The sequence below is a fragment of the Zootoca vivipara genome, chromosome 11 (assembly GCF_965207765.1).
Source record: "Zootoca vivipara chromosome 11, rZooViv2.hap1.1, whole genome shotgun sequence".
Taxonomy (NCBI): Eukaryota; Metazoa; Chordata; class Lepidosauria; order Squamata; family Lacertidae; genus Zootoca; species Zootoca vivipara.
This window is the reverse complement of record NC_142594.1, coordinates 25800309-25825924: the sequence shown is the minus strand read 5'-3', so window position 1 is coordinate 25825924 and position 25616 is coordinate 25800309. Positions and strand designations below refer to the sequence as shown.

The following is a 25616-nucleotide window of genomic DNA, read 5'->3' as shown; positions in this document are numbered from 1 at the left end:
CCTTTCCTCTCTCCCACCCCCCCTTTCCTCTGGCACTCCCCCCCCCTCCTCTCCCACTTCTCCTTTCAGGTTGGAAGTGGCCCTGGCGAAGGTTATAATATAAATATTGCTTGGACAGGTGGCTTGGATCCTCCCATGGGAGACGCAGAGTACCTCGCAGCATACAGGTTGGTTCTTGTTTCCTTCTGAAAGTGCCAAACAGAAGTAACCGAGCCTGAAACGTACAAGAGTTAGAATTGCAGCAATCTTGAAAGCCATAAACGTGACCCGTGGTGGAACCTGGCTTAAAGTTTTTGAAGAAAGAAAGATCTGTTATTATGTAGCGTTTGGAGACTTCGCAGAATTTCATAAAGAGTCAATGTTAATATTGCTGGCCACCCACGAGAGAAACACACACACCATTTCATGCCTGAAGCAGTTGTGAAGTAGCCTAGATTGCTGGATTGTTTGGTTTTTTTGCCCCCACACTGTATACTGGTTAAAATTAAAAGCCTTTTCAAAGGTGAGAAATATAATGAAAATCCTGAGTAAAGTGTTGGCATCATGATCTAACCAGGATTACGCTCAGTTCCCATTCATTCCCTGGAACTTGCTTCCCGGTATATGGAAACTCACTGTTACACCCTAACCAAACAGATACAGAACCAAGACCTACTGTTAGCAATGGATCTTCCATGTAAGATGTATAAGAATGTGGGTGTCAATTAATGGGAATGCAAGTTGAGTGGTTAACAGGCATCACAACCAGCCATTGTGCACATTCCCCTGGCCTCATGGAGAATATGCACACAATCCATTCGTGAAGAGGGAATTGTGCATCTCCCCAAGTCAATATAGCAGACTTTGGGGGATGTGCCTATCTCGGCTGAATGTTGTACATTCTCTGGGCAGTATGCACAATCTCTGGTCAGTATGCACAACCTCCATGAAATATGCCTTATTCTTTGTGTGTCTCATTCAGAAATGTGAGCCCCTTCCTGGCTGCTTCTGGACCACGGCCTAATCTTAAATAGCCCACAATATACCATTCAAGCCAAGAGGACTCCAGAAAAATATTAACTTTCTTCTAATGCTCAACCTCCTTTACATCACTCTCGGTTGTTCCCCAGTCAGCTGAGCTACACAAGGGGGATTCCACATGTGTATTGTGGTCAATAAATGAATATTCATTGAGAGAGAGAGAGAGAAGTAGAGTTTTCACCTCTTAAAGAACAATTAGACTGCAATCTTATAAATATTTAGCTGGGAGTATGCCTCATTGATTCAGCAGGGCTTACTTCTGAGTAGACCCACACAGGATTGGGCTATTAGTTGGCCATTTCAGCCAATTAATTAATTAATTATATGTACATAGATTTTCATATGGTTAAATATTATTTCTGCAGAGGGAGAAAGTATGTTCTGTTTTTATACTATGTGTGTACTGTGATTCCGCAGTCACCATCCTAGAAGGGACATTTCAGTCTGAGTTTCAGGGAAAGGGGGGAGTGCCTCTTCTTGGATGGCTACAATTTTTGCAAGTTTTTATATTTGAAATAATGGAGGGAGAATCTGCTGCCAGATTGATCGGTGGCATTGTTTAGCAATTTGCAATGTTTTTAGTCGGTCGATTGTTTGCTGTGTATTATTCATACCCTGCATTGCTATACAATTAAAATAGTTGTCAAAAGGCAGAATATAGTCAAAAGGACCACAACAGTCATCTAGTCCAGCTCCCTGCAATACAGGAATCTCTTACCCAATGTGGGGCTTGAACCCTGAGATTAAGAGTCTCATGCTCTAGGGACTGTGCTATCCAGCCTGTGGGGTTAATTAACCCCCCCCCCCCGGCATCATCATTTGGCCAACCAGGTCATTCCAGTGAAGGCACACTGACCTGGTGGGATAGGCTAACTTGTGGGTGCAAAGAGTGCCAAATTCAAAAAGGAAGAATGCTCCTGATTCTTCCTTTCCTGCTGTAGCTCGGATTTTGTGCTTCTAAAATTTGATACCTTTTTCTATCATCCTCATCTTGAGAAAAAGCACCAAATTTGAGCTGGGCCTGAAGAAACTTCCTTTGCAGCCTCAGCTTGAATTCAAAGCAGAACTGCAAAGGAAAAAAATTGGGAGTGCACCTGGGGTCACATCCACACCTTTACATTTAGAGCACATGTCTTCCCCCAAAGCATCCTGGGAACTGTAGTTTTTTTTAAAGGGTGCTGGAAATTGTAACTCTGTAAAGCATAAACTACAGCTCCCAGGATTCTTTGGGGGAAGCCATGACTTATCAAAGTGCTCTAAATGTATGGTGGGGATGTGGCCTTAGAGTGCACTCCCCATTTTCCATTTGTACCCATAGAAGGAAGTTAAAACCACCTGACACCATGTGACACATTCAGTGATTGATAGGTAGGCAGCCCAACCAACATGTCAAAGCAGCTCATGGAGGCTTGGCCAATCTTGGATCCAGCTCTTTGTTGTATCCAGTTCCCTACCCATAGAAGTGTGTTCAGAAGATTTTTCTTGTCCTTGGCAGCTGGTGTTCCATTCTGTTTCTTCTGGAGGGAGTGGGCAGAAGTTACTGCCATTGGATTCGTGGGTTCGGGGATAGCAAAGATGCCAACACACTGAAGTAGCCCTTTGGATATAGCCACACCACCTCTTGGTCCCTGACTGTTGATACCACAGTTTAACCAATTAATCAAATAAATGTGGCATCCCTCATTGATCTGCTGCTTTAAGATATCAAACCTGCCTTTCACATCCAAATTCAGATGTACAGTGGTACCTCGACTTACGAATGACTCGACTTACAAATGTTTCGACCTATGAACGGAGCTCCATCCGCCATCTTGGATGTGGTTTAGATAGGATTTTTTCGACTTGCGAATTTTTAGATAGGGTTGCTTCGGCCTAGGAATTTTTTCTCCCAATGCATTCCTATGGGATTCGACTTATGGATTTTTTCAACTTACGAATGTGCGTTCGGAACACATTAAATTCGTAAGTACCACTGTATTAATAAGGCAGCCGAATGCAGGTTGTTGCCAAACAGTAGCATATAAATGTAGCTAAGAATTATACATATAAATAAAAAAACAATGATATATGCAATAAACAAAATACACATGAAAGAAGAGAATCTTAAATCTCATCTACCTAGTCTACGTTGAGCAGCCTTCACTGTGAGTTTAGCTATATTAAACATTACAAACTTGTATGAACCAGACAACAGTTATTTAATCTCATCCATGTCACTGAGTGTAGCAGCCAGCGCTAAAGATTTCTCCTTATATTTTTGCCTAGGTGTTTCAGACAGTTTAATGTGTAGTGTATTGTGTACTCTACCCAGGGGCTACTGCATAATCCAAAGTACTTTCATGTCCAGTTTTCTGCTATTGCAGCTGCACAGCTCATTTTTTCTCTCCTCCCTTACGGCGAAAGTGCTTGATGAAGTAATCCATGTCAGGACTGGGCAAACAGTTGGCATTGGGTCAAGAATGCCAGGTCAAGTTTGCAAAAGCTAGTTCAGAACTTTTACCAGCTGACAACGAAACCACTAATTTCTGCTCTGACCAATGTCAGAACTTTATAATTTCAAATGTTATATCTGCTGCATACCTTAGCTGCACTGCAAATATACCACAAAATCTATAAAACCTGCTTTTCCTCTACCCCCCAAGACTCTTGGGTGGTCCAGGAAAGCACAGCGCTGAGGTGGTTTTATATTCAGACATAACACACCTGACATCGACCCCCAAACACACAAGCAACATAAAATCACAGCCTCGCACTGTTTCTGTAAAATGGGTTTTGATTTCATATACATAATTTGCCTATCGTGGAAAACACCTTGTCAAATATTCAATTACTTTTAAGCTACGCCCTCCAAGCTGGTGAACCTCAGATGGTAACCACTTCTATATTTTCATTAATCCTTTGCTGAGGTCAATCAAAAAGTTGGACAAAAAAATAGGGTGTTTAGATGGCACAAGGGTTCGGTGATGGAGTTCAGCTTCTCTCACCTCCTAAAAGCTTGGTTCACATTCAACCCCAGTTAGTGAATAAGGGTAGAATACTGGAAGCTGAGCCAAACACATTTGGTGTTTAGTTCAACCGCATCGCTATCAGAAAAATTACCACAGTTGGACCGATGGTATCTCATCTGAAGGGGCAGGGAGGAATGCACCCTGAGGTAACTTAGCACATGTGTCAGTCATTGAAACTAAACCCAGTCTTTTTCATTCGGAATCAATAAGCATTTGGGACCTGCGGTGTGAAGTGAATTGTGCCGTGCTCCCGCTCTCCAAATGGCTTCTGATGCTGTGGAGGTTTGCTTGTGGTCAAGGAAAGTGGCTGCCTTGCCATATCCACATGCTTTGATTTCACTTCCTTTCGTGTATGAAAGAGCAATTTAGCCCATTTAACTGAACAGTTTACTTAGGCGGATAGCCTGGACTGAATGCCCTTGTGGAAAAATAAGAGGCCTAGCCCTGTGTGGGACATAAGCTGAACATCCTACTCCATGGCTGCTATGCCTTCTTGTTCTTTTTTCCCCTTTTTTGATAAACATTTTTATTAGATTTTCCAATTTAAACATCTAATCCATTTTCAAATTATACAAATATCAATTAAACAATTAATCCAAATCTTCTGCCGAATTATACAAATTTAAACTTGACTTCCCATACTTCAGACTCAGAAAGCCTAGTCCTCGTATATTCGCTGCTTTCTAATCAATCAAGTCCAGATCTTATCCAATAGTCTATTAAAATCCTTCTGTCTTCTTTCAAGCCCCTGAGGTTTTTTTCAAGCAGGCGAGTTTGACCAAGTCTGCTATGCCTTCTTGACTATCGTAGTCATCGTCTCCCCACACCCACCCAGAGGTGACTGATGTCCTTAGGGACGGGACGGGCAGAATGTAGGAAGACCAACAGTATGTGGTGCCAGAACCAATGGCAGCCAGAGCCAATTTATTCTAGCTTTGTCCCCACCTTTCCCCTGCTAGGATTATGCTGAGGCAATACTGAGACTAAGGAGGAGGAGGAGGAACACCCCAGACCTGTTGTAAGTGAGAAGGCAAGCAGGTGGTAGCTGGCAGGTGGCAGACTGAGGGGTGATGGAGCAGTGCTCAATTCACTCTAATGGATTAGCTCCCACATCCTCTTTCTTTCTATTTTTCTTTATGGGTCAGGGATTTTCTGTTACATACGCTCTCCATAATTTTTACAGTGGCTGTGCCCATGTCCTAAAATGTAGAGCAGGGAATTCGAAGGAAGTGGACTCCCGAATTACAGGACAGACCCCGTAGTTACACAGGGGGTACTGTACAAGCAAGGAAGCAGAAAAATTGATTTGACTGTCAGTGGTCAAAACTCTTACTGATATGAAACCCTTGTTTACCCAGATAGATTAAAGGAAGAGTTAGACACTGGTTTTCACTAGGTAGTGCAGAGGAGGAAACACCCAGTGGTTGGGATGCAAAAAAATGGGGGCATGCCTAGACTTGGGGGGATAATTTAAACTAGAGTTGCTTTGAAAATGAACAAAAATGTAATGCAAGGCAAAAATAGTGGCTCTGTCAAAATAGAAAATGTTCCAAAACATTGGCAAAAAAAACCCCCATCAAAATCTGAATTGATGTTGTTTCAAATCTGCCACCTCTTTATCCAAGAAAAGGTTGTTATTTTCAGGTTGGATTCTTGAAACCTCTTCCTTCTTGCAGAATTCTAACTCTTTCCATACCAAACCACTTTTTTAAGATTTCCAAAGCCCGTGGCAACCTCTTTGAGCCAAGATCCTTTTAAAACTGGGAATGTTTATTCCCCAGTTTTCTTGAATTATGGTTTCCTACTACAACCTTTGTTTGCAATAGCACTACAGGCTTGGTACGTGTTAATGAAAATGGTTAATGGTTTAGCATTGTGTAGCCTTAAAGATGTGTAAATATATAAACATGCTCATCAGAACATATCTTGTTTGAGGGGCCAATGTGCAAGGGATGATGGATGGTGAAAGGGGAGCAAGGAGCATCAATGTGGAACAAAATCATGCTCATAATCTCACGGTCATGGGTTCGAGTCCCATGTTGGGCAAAAGATCCCTGTATTGCAGGAAGTTGGCCTAGATGACACTCGTGGTCCCTTCCAGCTCTACAGTTCTAAGATTTGAAGGATCTATGCCACAGCCTGCTTGCTCTTTTAATGCATTGTCATGGGTTTTAGAGTTATATCTGAATCGTTCCAGTGCGGCTGTGAGCAAAAATGCTCATGCCGAAATATCTGTGGGTCTGCATTAAAAAGAACAATTGCAAAAACAGTGAAGGACGGAGACCCAAGTGGAATTTTGCTTTGGGCAATGGATTTTCCGCATATATCTGTCTGGGGGAGGCAGGAAAACAGAATTCCAATGGAATCTATTCCCTTAGTGGGCTTCACACATCCCTCATTTAAACCCTTTAAATGCACAAAGGAAACAAAGCAAAACAGATGCAAGAGACATCTCCTCCCTCAAGCTCACTTTACAAAAGAAAATGAATGGGGCGGGCGTTCTCTTTAGGAGTCCGGCAATGATGACAGCTGCAAACATTTGATTTTTAAAAGCTGCCTTCCCAAGATGGGGCATAGAAATAAAGGCAGGGGACCTCCAATGGAAACTGCTGAATTAGAAATGGAGCTGAATTAGAAATGGTCCCATCACCTCCTGGCAAATAGAAGGAGAAGAAATGGAGGCAGTGAGAGATTTTACTTTCTTGGGCTCCTTGAACACTGCAGATGGTGACAGCAGTCACAAAATTAAAAGACGCCTGCTTCTTGGGAGAAAAGCAATGATAAACCTAGACAGCATCTTAAAAAGCAGAGACATCACCTTGCCGACAAAGGTCCGTATAGTTAAAGCTATGGTTTTCCCAGTAGTGATGTATGGAAGTGAGAGCTGCACCATAAAGAAGGCTGATTGCCGAAGAATGGATGCTTTTGAATTATGGTGCTGGAGGAGACTCTTGAGAGTCCCATGTACTGCAAGAAGATCAAACCTATCCATTCTTAAGGAAATCAGCCCTGAGTGCTCACTGGAAGGACAGATCGTGAAGCTGAGGCTCCAATACTTTGGCCACCTCATGAGAAGAGAAGAATCCTTGGAAAAGACCCTGATGTTGGGAAAGATTGAGGGCACTAGGAGAAGGGGACGACAGAGGACAAGATGGTTGGACAGTGTTCTCGAAGCTACGAACATGATTTTGACCAAACTGCGGGAGGCAGTGCAAGACAGGAGTGCCTGGCGTGCTATGGTCCATGGGGTCACGAAGAGTCGGACACGACTAAACGACTAAACAACAAAAGAAATGGAGCCAGTGGGGAACCTGACAGGTCAGAGAAGGAGCTCAGTAGAAAGTAGTCGATTACAGGCAATAGAGATTCACAGGCCTTCCATCATTTGGCCTGAGAAGTGCTTTTGTGAGTGCTCAGTGCAGGCCTCCCCATTTGGCCCATGAGGCTGTTTTGGCCACACCCACCTGTTCTACACCTGGCATCATCTGTGGCATCGGGTGGGGAGGGGGCTGATGGCACCTGCAAGGGCCAATGCATACCATGTGAAGTTTTTTCAAGCAGTTGATCAGCTTGGACAGCTCAGAGAGGACAAATGGACACAAACAGGCCCCAGCCATACCCTCTGCTACCATGACTTTCCTTTTGCAGAATTCTAAAATAATTCCTTGGTCTTGGGAGTGGGGAGAGAGAAGGCGGCAGAAGTGGAGGGAGGTCATAAGATCAGGGTGACACACAAGCAACCCCACTCAAGTATTTGAACAAAAGCTCTTGAATGCTCCCTGCCTAACTGAATCCTGCAATTCAAAGATAAAGGAAAACCAGGACACACACACACACACACACACAGTCATACCTCAGTTTAAGTACACTTCGGTTTGAGTACTTTCAGTTTAAATACTCCGTCTGGAACGGATTAATCCACTTTCCATTACTTTCAATGGGAAAGTTCGCTTCAGGTTAAGTACAGACTTCCGGAACCAGTGGTGTACTTAAATCGAGATACCATGTACACCCACCTGGCTTTGGCGCTAGCTGACTTTTCATATTCTAATATTCTTTACCTATCGAAATTTTTGATTTTACTGGTTGGGAAGTTTTAGTAGTAGCTGACGGGCAGCCTTAAGTGATGATAATGCCTTTTAAACTGGGCCATTTCAGAAACTAGCATGAGCACTGCCCCATTAGGTTTATCTGAAAAACAGCTTGGGATGGTTGAACACCTGTCCTTTTAGCATCATTTTAGCAAAGACTAACATTTTTATAACTCAAAAAATGTATACTATGTGAACAGTGTCTACCCATTTCCTCCAGGATTGGCCTGTGTTCCCCATATGTCCCCCTGCTTCTCAAGGGAGGGGGGGGGCATTTTCTAATGCTTAAGTGAATGGCTCACCTTCTTCTCTTTTGCTTACTATGTACACAAATGATTTAGATATTAGGGGTGCGTGTTTTGTGCCATGTTTCGTTCTGGGGAAAACAAGTTTTCCCAGGGATTGTTTCATCCTTGTATGGGCCTCCAAAAGAGCCCATTTTCTTGTAGATATGTAACAGAATACCCTTGAGTAGATTGCCAGTGGAGGGAACTAAAGCCGAGTGCTACTTTTACAACCACAGCCTTCTCCTGTGTGAGATAAAAGTTCCAGGCCTGCTAGTTTGGAGTCAGCAGGGAGCTCCGAAGTGATAGCTCCAGCAAGAGTATCCCAAGGGCTATTTATTTAAAAGCAAAGGAGCCAAGTTCATTCCCTACCTTTGTACTTGCCTTTAAGGTTTCTTGCAGCAATTATGCAAAACCTCAATGATTCCACATTTCAAACCTCAGTGATTCTACGTTTCACATTTGTGGGGCATTTTTAGCTGCTCATGGTATGGTTGTGAAAGTTGTGTCTCTTCATGGAGGCTTTTTTTAAAGAAAGAAAGTTTGACTTCTTTAGTTATTTTAGCCAGGGCTTTTTTTTCAGCCGCAACTCAGTTCTGGCACCTCTCAGGTGGGCACCATTGCCATTCTGCGAGAACAAGGGAGGTGTTTGTGGTGAGTTCTGGAACCTCTTTTTCTAGACAAATAGCCCTGGTTTTAGGACACATAGCTCTTTCAGAACCTGCGGCTTGTTTTCAGTTCTTTGGTTCAGCCATCGAGCAACCCTACAAACCTGTAACTATTTTCCCCATTTTGCAGTTGGGCAAATAGGGGTCAGCAGTGAGGTGAAGGACACAATGGTGCTACCTATTCAAAACCAACTGGGCTGGCAGCTGAATCTTCAGCATCTGTGATGGGACAGCATTGTGCATCGTACTCAAGAGGAGCAGGCTGGGTTAAAAAAAGTAGTGTAGGATGCCTAGCTCTCCTCAACACCTTGCCGTTGCTCACTGCGCCCCTCCAGAAGTGGTTATAGGGGGGCCACTTCTGCAGCATCCAAGAAAAGAAGAAATACACCACTACTTCCACCCCCCAAAAGAGGAAGACACCAACTTGCATAGAATGTGCATGAGCTATTCACATAGATGCAAATTTATAAATAATAATTCATGCATTTATTAATTACATTTATTTTCCTCCAAGGATCACAGGGTGATGCACTTGGTTTTCTGATCCCCATTTTATATTCACAACTACCCTGTGAGGTTGAGAGACAGTGGTAGGCCCAATTTCACTCAGTGAGCTTCATGGCTGAGTAGGGATTTGAAACCCTGGGCTCTCAGGCCAAAGCCCAACACTCTTGACCAGGCATCCCCAAACTGCGACCCTCCAGATGTTTTAGCCTACAACTCCCATGATCCCTAGCTAACAAGACCAGTGGTTGGGGAAGATGGGAATTGTAGTCCAAAACATCTGGAGGGCCGAAGTTTGGGGATGCCTGCTCTTGACCATTCCAACACACTTGTAATTGAAACAGAAAGACCAAACATAGGGGAGAAGACTGTGACCAGGTGCCATTTGTGGCTGCTCGGTCTGCTGTCGAGGTGCTTCCTGTTGATAGGCAACTTCAAGACTTCCATTGTCTCTGCTTGTGGTTGCTTGCATTTAACTGGACTTGGGCTGGACAGCTCTTCAAGAAGAGGACTCCATCAATTGGAGGGTCGTACTCTGTAAAGTAGGCCACACAGTCAAACCGACTGACTGCTTCCTAGATTTCTCACAGGGCCTGTTTGAGGAGATTCTGGCTTCTACCCTTCTGAGTCTCACACGTGTTTCTCCACATTAAACATCTCATGGCGGGGAGGGGGAAGCTGCAGGGAAAAGAACAGTCCATGAAAGGCTTAAGTGCTCCTCTGCTCCTGTTTACCCCCTTGGTACCCAGCTCTTCTACATTTCAGCGGCCAATGGGGCTACAGCTATGCAAGTCTGTAATGTATAGTTTGTCCAAAACAGTTGGCCACACTGGCTCTAAACCACCATTAATCCTTGAGAAACATAATTTCAGAAGGAATTCTTTTTTTAAAAAAAATGTAAAGCAAAGAACATTTTCTGAAGGTGGAAGTAATCACTACAGCACCCTGTTCAGTAGTGAAATGGGAATATTTTCAGGATGACAAGCGAGAAATAGACTAACTGGTGTCTTCATGGCTAGAGTGACAATAGCGAGAAAGAAAGCATCGACTGGGGGGGGAACTATATGAGAGCTGCATACTGTGCTTGAAAATGAACAGAACTCAGGAATTGCCAGAAAACATTTCCCAGAGCTCCACAATCATCACATTCCCTCCAAGTTTGTCCTTGTTTCCAAGTTTGTTCTCATATGATGTAATCAGGGTGAAAAGTGATGAGGCGAGATTAAACTCACGATCCGTGGGCTCGCTTGCTTTCCACTTTATTCCTGTTATATGTTTGGTTTGCCTGAGTTAAGTTCTGTAATGTCACCGTTTTTTAATTTTTTAAAAAAGCAACTTCCAGAGAGGGTTGACCTTACATCGCACCACAAAGCAATGAATGTTAGGTGCTCTCCTGAAGTGGGGGGGGGGATTGCCTCTTGCATTTTCACTTCCAAGAAGAGTCTATTCTTGCAGCTTGTCTGAAGAGCACCAGCTGCTTTCGTAGGGAAATGTTGAGAAACCCTCCGAGGGGGTCCTTGATAAAAATTAATTTCCCCCAGAAAAGTACAAGGATTTATGTGGCACTTCCATAATAATTATTGGGTTATTTAATTCTGCTGAGCAAGAGTTGATTTCCTTGACAGGCTGAGTTGTTGCACACTGTGCCTGCGTGTCTTAATTCTTGGCATCTTTAATGTCAATGTCCAAGGGACATTGTTTGGAGGAAGGAATGGAAAAAGGTTTGTTAGGGGAACGAGAGAGAGAGAAAATGCAACACCTAGAGGTCTTCTGACTAGGTTATTATACTTCAAAGTTTACAATAAAGCTATACCAGCAACCCTGCTTTTATTTTGTGACACACAATCTCCTTTTTTCTTTCCTTCTTTTTCTTTTTTTTTATTTGGGAACTCCAACTTCTTCTCGCCAAAACACCTTTGACTCCCTTTGCTATCCCCCCTGAAAGCAGCTTTTGAAAACAGCAGATGAAGCTCATTTAATCCACTGGAGAGCCAGAACAAAACCTTTTCATTGCACAAATTAATTACTGCAACTCAACTTTCTTACGGATGTGCAATTCCTTTTATTGGCACGTCTGCATAGGGGGCAGGCAAGAGAGAAGATAATAAACAGGGCATGCATCCACTTTTATGTGATTTGAGTTGAAAACTGATTAAAGTCCTAGCCTCTAGATATTTTTCAAAAAATGGTGAAATGAAATATTACAAGTGTATGGGTGATAAATCATGTTCCCCGTTTTATATACAAATGTTTTATAGAAACTGGCAATGAGATGAGAAAAATCATCTGCAAGATCCTTGGAAAAAAAGAAAAGAAAATTATTATGATTTTTATTTATTGAATTTATATACCTCCCTATACCCGGAGGTCTTAGGGTGGAACCCCAAGTTTCTGTGGGTGCATTCATCAATATTTTAAACTATTCTCCCCATACATTGAATTGTATGGATACCTGCAAGCTGTAGCTAACCAAAGCTGTTTCCAGGTTAGTTAGAAGGAGCAATATAATTCACTGATTGACCCTGAAACATCCTGACACAACTATATAAGCTAGTTGGGGCTTATAGAATGATGGGTTTGCAATAGTAATGGGGGGACAAATTCAAATTGTTTTGCACCTGGTTATCACTTCCTGAAACAATATGTGAACCGAAATGCAGGCCACCTTTGAAATTTGCACTTTTCCCGAATTTGTGATACAGTTCCTAAACCCCCAAAAATGTATACATTAATAGGCATATGGTGCTTAAAATGCTAAAATTAATGAACATAAAGTTAAAAATGCATTCTGCTATGGGGAACTGCTTGTAGAAATGCGTCAATCAGGCAAAATCACAAGCAAACATGGGCATGTTTGGTGAAATCCACAGTAAAGTCCTGACACACTTTGGTGAGGGCTTAAAAATAGTATAAAATTTCAGACTGATGTTTCTATTTATGTTGGAAGCTGCCCTGAGTTGCTGGGACAGCCCAGTCAATGGGCAGGGCACAAATAATAAAATTATTATTAATAATAATAAAAGTGGAGAAGTAAACTTAAGTTTGTAAAAATGACAGGTTGAGAGAAGCTGAAATGGACAGTTTAGTTGGGGAAATTCCTCAGTGTATACTCTTGATTATCTGTACTGAGGTTGCTGAAAATAATATCTACAATTGGCACACTTTCCTGTGCCAGTGCCCAGTATGTTTTAGTTGTCCAGCCCAGTTCTAATGCATAATTGTGTAAGCATTTGGGTCTTTGATGCAACCCTTCTAGAAGTTAACATCATTACAGCATTTGCACCCTGGTGCTTTATATGTATTGTTTAACTGCTTTCCTCTGGTGGATATTTTATTAAGGTCTCATTTTCCAGAATGAGAAGGAAGGGTCATTTCCAAAGTAGCAGAAACCAGGTTAGCCACATGCTTCTTTTAAATATCTGTTTTATGTAGCTTAGCTAATGAGACCATCTCTGCCTATTCTTCTTAATTTTTCTTAAAATATTTTTTTTAAAATGTCACAGTGTGGATGCAGCTGTATAAATGTGTTTCTGCCTATTAATATGTAAACACACCCTATCAGGACAAAGTAGAGGTACTGTTAGCAGGTCTGCCTGTCTGCAAACTCTTTAGGAGGAGATAATGCTCATCTTAAAGTTTCAGGTGCCAAGGCAGGTGTCTTTGAATCCCACAAAGTAACTAGAAGAGGGTCAAGTGGCCTGGTCGGTGACTCAGTGGTTGTCCAGGTAGGGCTCAGAAACACTCCTTTCTGAAATGACGAACAGCTGCTGCTAGTCAGCATATATAATGCCTAAGATGCTAAGAACAGCCTGGCTGTTTTACACTCATTTATCTAAGCAGATGCTTCCATGAAGCCCAAAAGCAGGACATGGTCGCAATAGCACTCACCCTACTTGCAATTCCCAGCAGCAGCAGAGTGCATATTGCTTCTGGCACTATGGGGCTATTGGTCTGACACCTATGTTTCTAAAAGGGACGCGGGTGGTGCTGTGGTCTAAACCACTGGGCCTCTTGGACTTGCTGATCAGAAGGTCAGCGGTTCAAATCCCCACAACAGTCACAGTGTCCCATTGTGCCAGAAGCGTCTTAATCATGCTGGCCACATGGCCCGGAAGGCTGTTTGTGGAGAAACGCCGGCTCCCTTGGCCTGAAAGCGAGATGAGCGCCGCAACTCCATAGTCGCCTTTGACTGGACTTAACCGTCCAGGGGTCCTTTACCTTTTTACCTATGTTTCTAACCTTACAGCACCTTGGTTTTTCACTCTCCCTCCTTACCTGCCTCAGAACTCCCCCTTCTTCTCCAACATCCTCTGAATATTCAGCCCTCCCTTGGGAAGGCAATCTCTTTTCAAACCTCAGTTCAAATTATAGCTACTGCGTTGAATTAAGGAGGCTTGTTTGTTGTTGTTGTTTAGTTGCATGGACCAGAGCACGCCAGGCACTCCTGTCTTCCACTGCCTCCCGCAGTTTGGTCAAACTAATGTTCGTAGCTTCAAGAACACTGTCCAACCATCTCGTCCTCTGTCGTCCCCTTCTCCTTGTGCCCTCCATCTTTCCCAACATCAGGGTCTTTTCCAGGGAGTCTTCTCTTCTCATGAGGTGGCCAAAGTATTGGAGCCTCAGCTTCACGATCTGTCCTTCCAGTGAGCACTCAGGGCTGATTTCCTTCAGAATGGATAGGTTTGATCTTCTTGCAGTCCATGGGCCTCTCAAAAGTCTCCCCCAGCACCATAATTCAAAAGCATCAATTCTTCGGCGATCAGCCTTCTTTATGATCCAGCTCTCACTTCCATACATCACTACTGGGAAAACCATAGCTTTAACTATACGGACCTTTGTCGGCAAGGTGATGTCTCTGCTTTTTAAGATGCTGTCTTGGTTTGTCATTGCTTTTCTCCCAAGAAGCAGGCGTCTTTTAATTTTGTGACTGCTGTCACCATCTGCAGTGATCAAGGAGCCCAAGAAAGTAAAATCTCTCACTGCTTCCATTTCTTCCCCTTCTATTTGCCAGGATTTGATGGGACCAGTGGCCATGATCTTGGTTTTTTTGATGTTGAGCTTCAGACCATAATTTGCGCTCTCCTCTTTCACCCTCATTAAAAGGTTCTTTAATTCCCTTCTGCTTGAAGATCCACACACCCATTGCTGGTGCATATGTCCCGAGTGCTTAAAAATATAACTAGATATTGATTGCGCTGCATTCGGTTATAAATTTAAGCATGTGAATATCATGCAAAGGGGTTAAGAACAAACCTATCTCCATCCAGTATGGCATAACAGTTAGAGTGCTGGACTAAGGCCTGGGAGAGCAGGGTTCGAATTCCCACTCACCCATGAAGCTCACTAGGTGTCCTTGGGCCAGTCACTGCCTCTCAGCCTCACTTACCTTACAGGGATGTTGTGGGGAATAAATAAGGGGGGAGGGAACCATGTACTCCACCTTGAGGTCCTTGGAAGAAAAGGTAGAATAAAAATGGATAAATATCATAAATGTGTGAAACACTAGAAGAGGTTGAAGCAAAACAAGTTTAAGAGAGCTACCATTGAACTGGCTAATCCTAAATTAGGAGAAGCCAACATAGTTGCTGGATCCCAACTTCCTCCATCGCTGATCATTGGCTGTGTTGATTGGAGCTGATGAGACCTCTAGTTTTAGCTCAGTCTGTATCTGTGTTGGATTTCAAATTGTTTTTATTCATGACATTGTTTTCATTGTTGATGTTTTAATAGTTAAATCGCTTCAATATGTTTTCTGGGAAGCAATTAATAAATGAAATGAAAAAGCTTCTGGAAGGTACTCCGTTGGCTACCCTGTCTGAGGCCAAACCAATGGGATCAGAGCACTTCTTTAAATGACAAATTTAAGGGGGTTTTGAGGAGGCAGAAAAAACTGTGCCATCTAACATGAGTTCCATATGTGATACCAAATAGGTGGCACAGTTTTACACAGCTGCATGGAATATGATTGGGGAACTTATTCATTCATTCATTCATTTTATTTGCATGTGTCTTCTCCACACGCACACACACACACACACACACACACACACACACACAATATCATGCTCAAAGCAGCTTGCAACAAAGAAACAGGGATGCGTTTCAAACAAACACTACAAAAAGAGTTTCATAATAATGTAGCAATATCGATTTCATAGTGACATAGTCAAACAACAAGATAGCAACAATTTCATAAGAACACAGCAAAACAAAGATAGAATAACACCCATAAACCACATTTCCATATTTTAAATATAACTAAATTTTTTAAACAACATGCAGCAGCCAACAGCAAAAATAACAAGGGAGCTTCATAGTTTCACCTCAAATTCCACGTTCCTCAAATTCTTGAAGCAAAACCATAAAATGGAAAACCTCATGTGATGCTGGATTATGGATTAGGTTGTTTCACCTTCTTCAGTGGTAAAGGGATTTTGTTCCACTTAGGTGGAGTCTACATACATGTTTAAAATGTTGTGAAAATGCTTTTTTTTAAAAAAAATCATTTTTTTTTCAAAAATCATTTTGAAAAATGCATTGAATTTGCTATAGCTCACAGTCTCTGTCTAGTCTAGTGTCTCGAATCGGGTCCTCCCTAACAAGAGGGCACGTGTTGCGGTGTGACCTGGCAACCAATGGGATGCCAGCTAAATTCTATTGAGGGACCTCTATTTAAGCCCATGCATGTGTCCCTAAGCTTCCTCTTTTAGGCCAGTGCATCAGAACACCCGCCCACTTCTCCCTATATTTAGGGCTTGCACGCATGACTTTGCTAAGCTATTGTGTGCCGTCTGTCGTTGGGACAGGGGCATGGCAGGAATTTTCCCCACTTGGCTAATTGGCTGGTGCCATTTGGGTTTTGCCTGCTGCGTAGCAAATTGTCACAACTTGTAAGGTTGCGGATAGGCTCTGGTTCAGGTGATGGGGTGGCAGAACGCTCTCGCCATCCCTGCGTGATGGGTATTCCATTAAAGGGATCCAGGGACTCTTTGGTTGGTCAACCCTGAGAGGGGTTCTGCCCTGAGCTTGAGTCCAGGGGATATCTGGCTGGTGGACTGGCTTGACCCTGCTTGTGCCGGGTGTTCACCCAAGGCTGACCTATGGTGTGCCCTGGGTCAGCGCTACCTGCAACAGTGCAGGGAGCTAGTTGAACCAGAGCTTATGCAACCACTCACTTGATTGTAATCAATAAAGTTGTGGTCTAAATTCTGCCAAGAACCAAACCAAAATTTGAGTCTTGTCTGAATTTATTTTGGGGTGGTTAAAGGGTCTACACGCAGGGACCCAGGTGGCACTGTGGGTTAATCCACAGAGTCTAGGGCTTGCTGATCAGAAGGTCGGCGGTTCGAATCCCTGCAACGGGGTGAGCTCCCGTTGCTTGGTCCCAGCTCCTGCCCACCTAGCAGTTCGAAAGCACATCAAAGTGCAAGTAGATAAATAGGGACCGCTCCAGCGGGAAGGTAAACGGCATTTCTGTGTGCTGCTCTGGTTCGCCAGAAGCAGCTTTGTCATGCTGGCCACATGACCCGGAAGCTGTCTGCGGACAAACGCCAGCTCCCTCGGCCTATAGAGCGAGATGAGCGCCGCAACCCCAGAGTCGGACACGACTGGACCTGATGGTCAGGGGCCCCTTTACCTTTACCTTTAAAGGGTCTACACACGCAATTGTACATTGCACTTTACAGCACATTCAAAATGTTTTATTTGCAGCTGTATAGCTGAGTCCTATTACCGTGGCACTTCATTTGGTTTGTTGTTTCAAGCAACTGTGGAACACAGAACAGTTGAATGTGTTGGGCACACTATTATTTCACAAAAAATTCATTTTGAGGCTTTGCTTTCACCTTCACACACAATTCTTTGGTTTCCAGACCTCATGGTGCTGCCCTGATTTTTTTTCTCCTTGAACTTAAGTACTTCCCAAACCATGTTTCCTATGGTGCCACATCCCATAATGACATAAGATTAAAGCACAGATAATTTAGAATCCATTCTAGAGCTGGCATGATTTCATTACTCTCCAGAGTTTGAATACGTTGGAAATTCACAGCATTAAGGAAGTTCGTGAAAACTATTATGCAATAAATCAATTCAAATCTAAAATGACATCAGATATTCATTACAATAAGGAATTGGCAGATAAATGGGTATTAGGAAATTTTCTGTATTTTAATGTTTTGTTGGAAGCCTCCCAGAGTTGCTGGGGGAACCCGGCCAGATGGGCGGGGTATAAAGAATATATTATTATTATTATTATTATTATTATTATTTATTATTATTATTATTATTATTATTATTATTATTACAAATTTGGGGAGATTGCAGTCTAATTGAGACCAGAAATTTAATGGGAAATGGTCTAACAAAGATCTGCAGGCAAATTATTGGTGATGGTGAAACATACATTTCCTATACAGTATTCCATTTCCCCAGTATTTACATAGTGTCTTCTATAATTGCTAAGCTTAGTTCATTGAGGGACAGCACACAGTTTGAGATGATACTGACTGGTAAGCCAGTTAAAGTAATCTTGAGCCAACTATATGAAATTCTAGATTATCTAGATACTATAAGATACTGGGATAATGAGAAAATGAGATGAATACAAACATCTCACAAACAAGATGGAAATGGAAACATTTCCAATACTTTACAGAGGAAAAAAGTTGATTTTCTGGTGGTGTTTAACGTCACAGAGATTAAGATGGATATACGTCAATGGGAAAGTCAACTGTTAGACATAGGATGCAGCTTGTGCTTTCGTATTTCATATAAGGTCCTATCCCCAAATAAGAAACTATTGGGTTTTGATAGTAAATGAAATTATCGCTGGCTATGAGCTGCCTGTGGATCTCTAGGCTAAGTGGAAGTGTAAAACCTTCGATTATAGGGAAATGGCTGCACGTTTACTGATGAATCTGTCAACCACTGAAGATTGGTTTTATATGGTTAAAATTGCTAATATTAAAAGAGTAAGTGAGGGAATGCAGCAAATGACTCATTTATGCAGAAGTGCAGCATGTTTGTCCATTATTGGAGTGATAAGGTCCAGAACACAGTTTTGTTACATGTTACAGTTTTGTTACATGTTGTGATAGGAACAATCTGATTAATATTTTCTTTCCTTCCTTCCTTCCTTCCTTCCTTCCTTCCTTCCTTCCTTCCTTCCTTCCTTCCTTCCCCCACCCCCTTCCTTCCTTGGTTTTTCTTTTCCATGCTCTTTTGTCTTTTTATCTGGAGAATGTAGATAAATAAAATAGACACCCCTTATTTATTTATCAGTTCTGGAGAACCTAAAATAATGAATCCGATGTAGGTTGTTTGTTTGTTTGTTTGTTTAAAATACTATTGATCTACTCCTTCCTTATTGTTGAATTAGGATACTCTGCATATTTCTTTATCATTTTATTTATTTGGTACATTCACATGCCACATTTCCTCCAGTGACCTCACAGATATGGAATCCTTGGCCTGATTTCAAAATAAAAATATTATTGGGGGCGTGGGGGTAGAAAACTATACCAGACTTCCTATGCACATTTTGCTAATGCGTCAAACAACACTTTCAGAAGTACAATCCGAATGTTGGGGTGTGTGTGTCTGTCTGTCTGTGTGTGTGTGTGTGTGTGTGTGTGTGTGTTTCCCCTTTTCCCTCACTTTCTATTATAGCCTTATTTCCAGTGGTATTTTCTTGACAAGCTCAGTAAATTGCTGGGTGTATTGGACCTTTGAGGCTTGGGGCAAAGAATGGGAAAATTATTTACAAAAGCTTGAAAATATTTAATCACAAGAGGCAGGGGGCAACAATGTTTTAATTATCAGTACCTTAGGCCATTGGCTGGCTGGAGGCTTTCTCAAACAACCAAATGCACTGAATAGCTGTTTGCCAGCCTTAGGGTCAGGCCTGAGATGAAACAGATAAGATAATTGGCTCTAATGAAATCCAGAAGGCCTTGGCTTTCTTGTTTGAGCTTGGATTTGAAAAGTGCGTGTGGAAGTGAGGCTTAATTCAAACCAGTCCTGAACTAGGCCCATTCCTCAATGACTTTGATATTGTTTGAAGTTCTAAAAGTGTTCGCCACACCACTGGCCTGCTGGGCCGGGCCTCCCCGGTCACCTTAATTACTAAGCTTTATTGCTGACTTTACTACACAGGAAAGGAGCCATTATATGTTCCATCAACATCAGCTCTCCTCAGATTGGAGGAAAGGGCAGGGTGAAAGGCCACTGTAGGAAGGCAAAAACTTCACTTTGAGGTAGTCGGATCATTTACCAGTGTTGAATTTCACTGTGCTATGTGTGGACATTCCTTACAACACAGAAGTCAGATTTCTACTTTAAAAAACATTTTTTAAAAAACCCTCCCATGAAAAAAACCCAAGTGATTAGTTTTCAAAACATTTTGTTTGCACTCGATTTGTGAAGGAAGCCTTTCCATTTGTTTTTGAGGTTGGGATTCTGGCAAAAAAATTGGCTATTTAATCACCTTTGAGGGGAAAGAAAGATACCGAAGTTTAAGGTGCGTTGCAAATAGAATGGATTCTTAATGCTTCTCTGAAGTGCAAATTCAAGAGGAAACCCTTAGAGTGAGGCCTGATGCCCTAAAGGGTTGCTTCTCCTATATCTGGTGTAGTATCTTAGTTTAGGGAAATATGAGTGAATGCAAGGTGTTCTGGAAACATAGGAGGAGTTCCTGTGAGGAGTCCCTGCAGTGGAGGTAGATTATATCTACCCTTCTTCTAAAAAGTGGATTATTGTGCCGTGTCCACCAAACAAGCATCACTGTGTTTTAGTTCAGAAACCAGTTGGCTTCATAATGTGCCAAGTGCTACTTCCTCTTCCACTGTTGCTTTAATAAGCATTTGCAAACAAAGGAGTGGGGAAACCTCAAAGGTGCATAAGAAACACTGAAGTTTATAAGACTTTTCCTTGGGGAACGAACACTGAGGGTGTTGCCAGCCATGACAATTTAGCTCTTCTAATCATTTTGCTTCAAGCTGAAAACAGAACAGCAACTCTGCTTCTAGGGCTCTAGAATCCAAGTGGTTCTCACTAACAAGGAGGACATTTCCCCTTTCCCCAGACTCAAACATAGGCTGAGATTGGTGTGTTTGGCAGCACCATGGCATGATGGCAGAATAGGGTTAAACACACCCTCACACCTCACTGCAGTTTGAACCATGATTGTGCTCCTCTCCCTGTGGCTGCAACTTAGAGGGTAGAGCAGAAATGGATGTTGTTGGGTTTTGTTGTTGTTGTTGTTGTTGTTGTTGTTTGCAAAAGGGAAGGTTTAAGTAAGGCATGGCCAAACTTGGCCCTCCAGATGTTTTGGTACTACAGTTCCCATCATCCCTGACCACTGGTCCTGTTAGCTAGGGATGATGGGAGTTGTAGTTTGTAGTTGTAGGGATGATGGGAGTTGCCAAGTTTGGCCATACCTGGTTTAAGCAAAAGATATCTAGAGAGGAGGGACAGATCATAAGGAAGGAAGTGACCAGAGCAATCTGTACCAGCCATGATCAGCTGAGAAAGCATAGCTGCCAAGTTTTCCCTTTTCTCGCGAGGAAGCCTATTCAGCATAAGGGAAAATCCCTTTTAAAAAGGGATAACTTGGCAGCTATGTGAGAAAGCTATTGAACAGCTGTGTGGGATGGCTCATCTACACCTGTGGAGATTGCACAGCTTTTCCATTGTGTTTTTAAGAAGTCAGATTATTCTTCTTCTAAGCTTAGGGGGAGGGCGTGCAACACACTGGAGGGGTGAACACATGGGAAGGAGGGTGGTTTTCTCATAGCGTCATGAGGGTGCCTCGTAAAAAGTGAGCGAACAAAGCTTAGCTTTTCCAGAATAAATGTTCAATGGTTCATGATGGCACAGAACTGCTTGCGATTGTTTGCTCACCAATCAGCAAATGAAATAGGTATGAAACTGTCCGAGCCACTCTTTTCAGGGAGTCGTTTTACTTGCCGCTGAGGAAATCTCAGCTGCATTGGGTTTTTTGCACCATTGAGGGTCATTCTATCCCATGCTCCTCAGGTTAACTCATCCCTCTCTTTCGCCTCACTAAGGACTTACCCGCATAAGTAAATCCTTATTTGTAGTTTGCATCCAGCATAAAAAGATGCTTCTGTGTTAACTTATGGAAATGATGGCATGGTCACACCAACCTTAAACACATTGTCCATGATCCAGCCATTCAGCTGGAATGGGTGGAAATAGAACACTCCTGTTACCCGCTATTACAGAGGAAATCACCTCCCAAAAGGAGACATATAAGATATTGGATTGCATACATTTGAGCTGATCTGAAGCACTATGTGGCTTCCAGTGCACCAACTGTATATCTGCATGTGTGTGCTGCTCTTTTCAGCCAAGGGAAAAGCTCTATGGGTGTTAAAGTGTTGTGCATGTGAAAAAGTTGTTTCCTTTGCTGAAGTAGGCAGTAGGGGAGCACTTGCAAGCCGAGAGGCTTGTTGCGTGAACTGGATCCCCCAACTCCACAGTGAATCTCCTGGGCAGGCAGTGCTGCGCGGGCAAAAGAGCCACTTATAAATATGGGGACTGGTTATCTAGGTTGTGATCCAGAGAGCCCCTTTCTAGGCAAGGACATCATAATTTCCCCTACAATATTCTGCAGCAGCAACTCCTGTGGCATTAGAGGTTTCTGTGGCACGTTTTGGCTCCAGCTTGTTGGACAGCTGTCAGGATATTGTGGCTTGGAAATGCTGTGGTATGCAAGGGTATGCAAGCATGCCTCCTTCGCTGCGGGTCAGGTCTGGCAGTTTTTTTGTTTCTGCAGCCAATCTCAGGGTCAGACTGTTCAAGATCAAGAAGAAAACGAGGGAACCATGAAACGAGGTTCTCTCAAAGATGGTAGATTAAATTAGGCTGCCTATATACCATAGATTGAAAGCGCAATCCACCAAAGAACCCTGAGGACCGTAGCTTACCCTTCGCACCATCCACAAACAACAGTTCCCAGGATTCTTTGCCAGGTGTGTGTGTGTGTGTGTACTTGAAATGTGCTTTAAACATATGGCGTAAATGTAGCATTAGTCATTTTCCACTCTGGGATTTATTCAGCATTAGCAGATAGAAAACATTTCATCGCTGAAAAGCTGAACATAGGATCTTCTAGTAAAACAATAATTTGGAAGCATTGGGATTAAAAAAGAAAATCATTCATAGATTGAACTCTCAAAGATTACTAGAGGTGTTGGGAGGGGTGACAGAGGAGATAAAAGAAAAGTATATGTTTTTGCTTTCCTGATTGCAATGAGCATGAAAGAGCAAAAAGGGGATAAGGGGAAACCTCTCAGGAAAAAAAATGGTAGATATGTAGCTCAAAGGCAAAATAGCTAATAGAAGCAGAACTGGCCCTAGCACACGTCTTTCTTTATTTGGCTTTCCGTGTGAAGAAGCACACATACTTGTTAACAAGGTCAAAACTACCATTAAGGGGAGCCATCTTCTACGGCACATCATGCTCCTAGTTGCAGCTTTGTTCCTGTGAAACTGAACTGTTCTAATTTAAATCATATGGATGTGATTTCATAGTAAGAGCAAGGATGAAAGCAAGCAGAAGGTGGGGGGGGGGAGGATGAAAATCAAAGGGGGAGTTGGGGAAAGTAAGATTCAGAACCGAATATGAAATGAAACCTAATAGGATATTGTTTGCATACTTTATATGACAATTGGGAAGGAATAATTTCTTCCTTTCTTTTTTACTTTCTTGCATTATATATGCACCTAGTAAAGAACTCACCCCCCAAAAAAAAACTGCAATCAAGATTAACACAGGCACCACAGATTCCTTATAAATTAAATGATTGCACACAAGAGAAGAGTGAAGTAAAAGATAAAAAGACTAAAGTCACACAAGCGCTGCAGAACATTCACTGACGTTGTTTGGGCTGTTCTGAAATCTGCTCTCCAGTTTATCCAAAGCGTTCTTTGGATGGTGTTCAGCAGATTGAGGTTGAATCCCCAAAAGACAGGAGGACTGTTTCTGGAGGAAAGGGGATGGACAGGTGTGGGGAATTCCCTGGTCCTGAATGGGGTAAATGTGCCCCTAAAGGACCAGGTGCACAGCATGGGAGTCATTTCAGAGCAACAATTCAAGAGGGATATGGGCAAGCTGGAACATGCGCAGAGGAGGGCAACCAAGATTATCAAGGATCTAGAAACCAACCCTTATGAGGAACAGTTGAGAGAGCTGGGTATGTTTAGCCTGGATAAGAGGAGACTGAGAGGAGCTGTGACAGCCATCTTCAAATATCTAAAGGGCTGTCACATGGAATGGCTTCAAGTTACAATAAAGGAGATTCCAACTAAACATCAGAAAGAACTTTCTGACAGTAAGAGCTGTTTTGACAGTGGAACGGGCTCCCACAGAAGGTGGGAGGTTTCTAAGCGGAGGTTGGGTGGCCATCTGTCATGGATGCTACTGCCCCTTTATATAGGGAAGAGCTTTTCATGTGGATAAGGTTTATCATCATTGGAAGAACCATTTTGGATGTTTCTACCTTGGATTCCAGAATGTTTTGAACCATCTCTGACGCTGTGCAAAATCTTGACATTGTATTATTTGTGCAAAATCACCTCGTTTTAGGCTTTCTAGCTTTGGGGGAACTTCTGGGACAAAGGGCTGGCCTACATATTACGTTGTTCCTGGCCCATGCAATTCTTCAGGGCGGTTCTCTTTGCCCTACTGTGATGTCTCACAAAGCTTGCTGTGAAATGTCCCAGAGCTTCCTATCAATGACAAGGGAATTTTCTATATAAGCAGGAGCTGTCCAGAGTAAACACACACAATATAAGCAGAGCACATGAAGCTGAATCAAGCCTCCAAATTACTTTAGTCAACTATACGTTGTGTATTTTGTGTTCTCATTTTGTATTTTTATGTTGTGAATCACCCTGTGACCTTTGGATGAAGATCATAAATAACTTGTAATCTTGAGGATGCTCGACCAGTCGGAAGGTCGGTAGCTTTTAAAACTAAGGCTGCAGTTCCATCCAGAACTCCCTCTAAGCTCTAAAAGAGTCGTGTGTGTGTGTGTGTGTGTGTGTGTGTGTGTGTGTGTGTGTGTGTGTGTCTTCATTTAGGATACTGCAAGGTCCTGGTTGTACATGCAAATCTTTGCACACATACAATTTCTACATTTCGTTTCAGGCATTACCTTGATAATTAATTAATTAATTTTGTCACAAAGCTCTTAATGAAAACAAGTTTAAGTTATACTAAAAAGGCACATATAATGTCTAGAGTTATCCCAGAGTTTGTTCCTGAAAGATTGAAGTCTGGAACCTCTGCTGTATCTCTTTATAATTACCCTGAAGAATTCAGCACATCAGCTCTCCTGGCACTTGGGGTATTATGAATTCACATTGTCTGTGGTCTGTTCTTAACTAGTGTCTAAAGTCCTGCTGGCCCTTTTAAATGGATGTTTTGAAAAGAATGTACCAATTTAATGTTTTTGTCTTGGGGGAAATGTGTCATCGTTTCAGTGAGAAGTTCACAGCTCTGCTGAGACTCAGGAGGGCCAACAGTACTGGATGCTGCTGCAATCTCTAATGTCAACATCTTCCTGACTTAGATCAGAGAGATTCCTTTATAAATGGAAAGAAATTTCCATGTCATTATTTTCAGCTTCTTCATTTTTCTACTTAGCCTTTTCCAGAAGAAAAAGGACAGCCACAAAACATTGATTCGTAGAAGGAATCAATCCATGACGCAACTTCCAAATTCTTTCCAGTTGAAAGATTATTGAGCAATGGGAAAGGCTAGTTATGAAAGCGCTGCAGTGAGAATGATTAAAAACCAGGCGGTCAGATGAACGACCAAATATACTTTTAGAAACTCATTTCAACTCTTGGTTGGTGAGATTGGTGAGCTCTGATAAGGTGCGCAGGCAACTCAGATATCCCAAAGGCAAGATTTCAGCATCTATGGTATGGAGAAGAAGAGATCTTAAGCTTAAACAATATTGTTTTTGTCCAGCCGAGTTACATTTCTTTTGGTTAATGCTGGAAGTGATT

General features: G+C 42.4%; 1 protein-coding gene across 4 annotated transcripts in view; it reads left to right on the top strand.

The window, feature by feature from the left end:
- The window catches only part of HDAC9 (histone deacetylase 9), a 450375-nt gene that overhangs the window by 367074 nt on the left and 57685 nt on the right, over positions 1–25616 (top strand). For all 4 annotated transcript variants that reach the window (XM_088653965.1, XM_035130280.3, XM_088653966.1 and 1 more), the window contains one exon: positions 70–167. In XM_088653965.1, coding sequence (XP_088510091.1) covers positions 70–167 — 98 coding nt within the window. The remainder of the gene's footprint in view (positions 1–69; positions 168–25616) is intronic.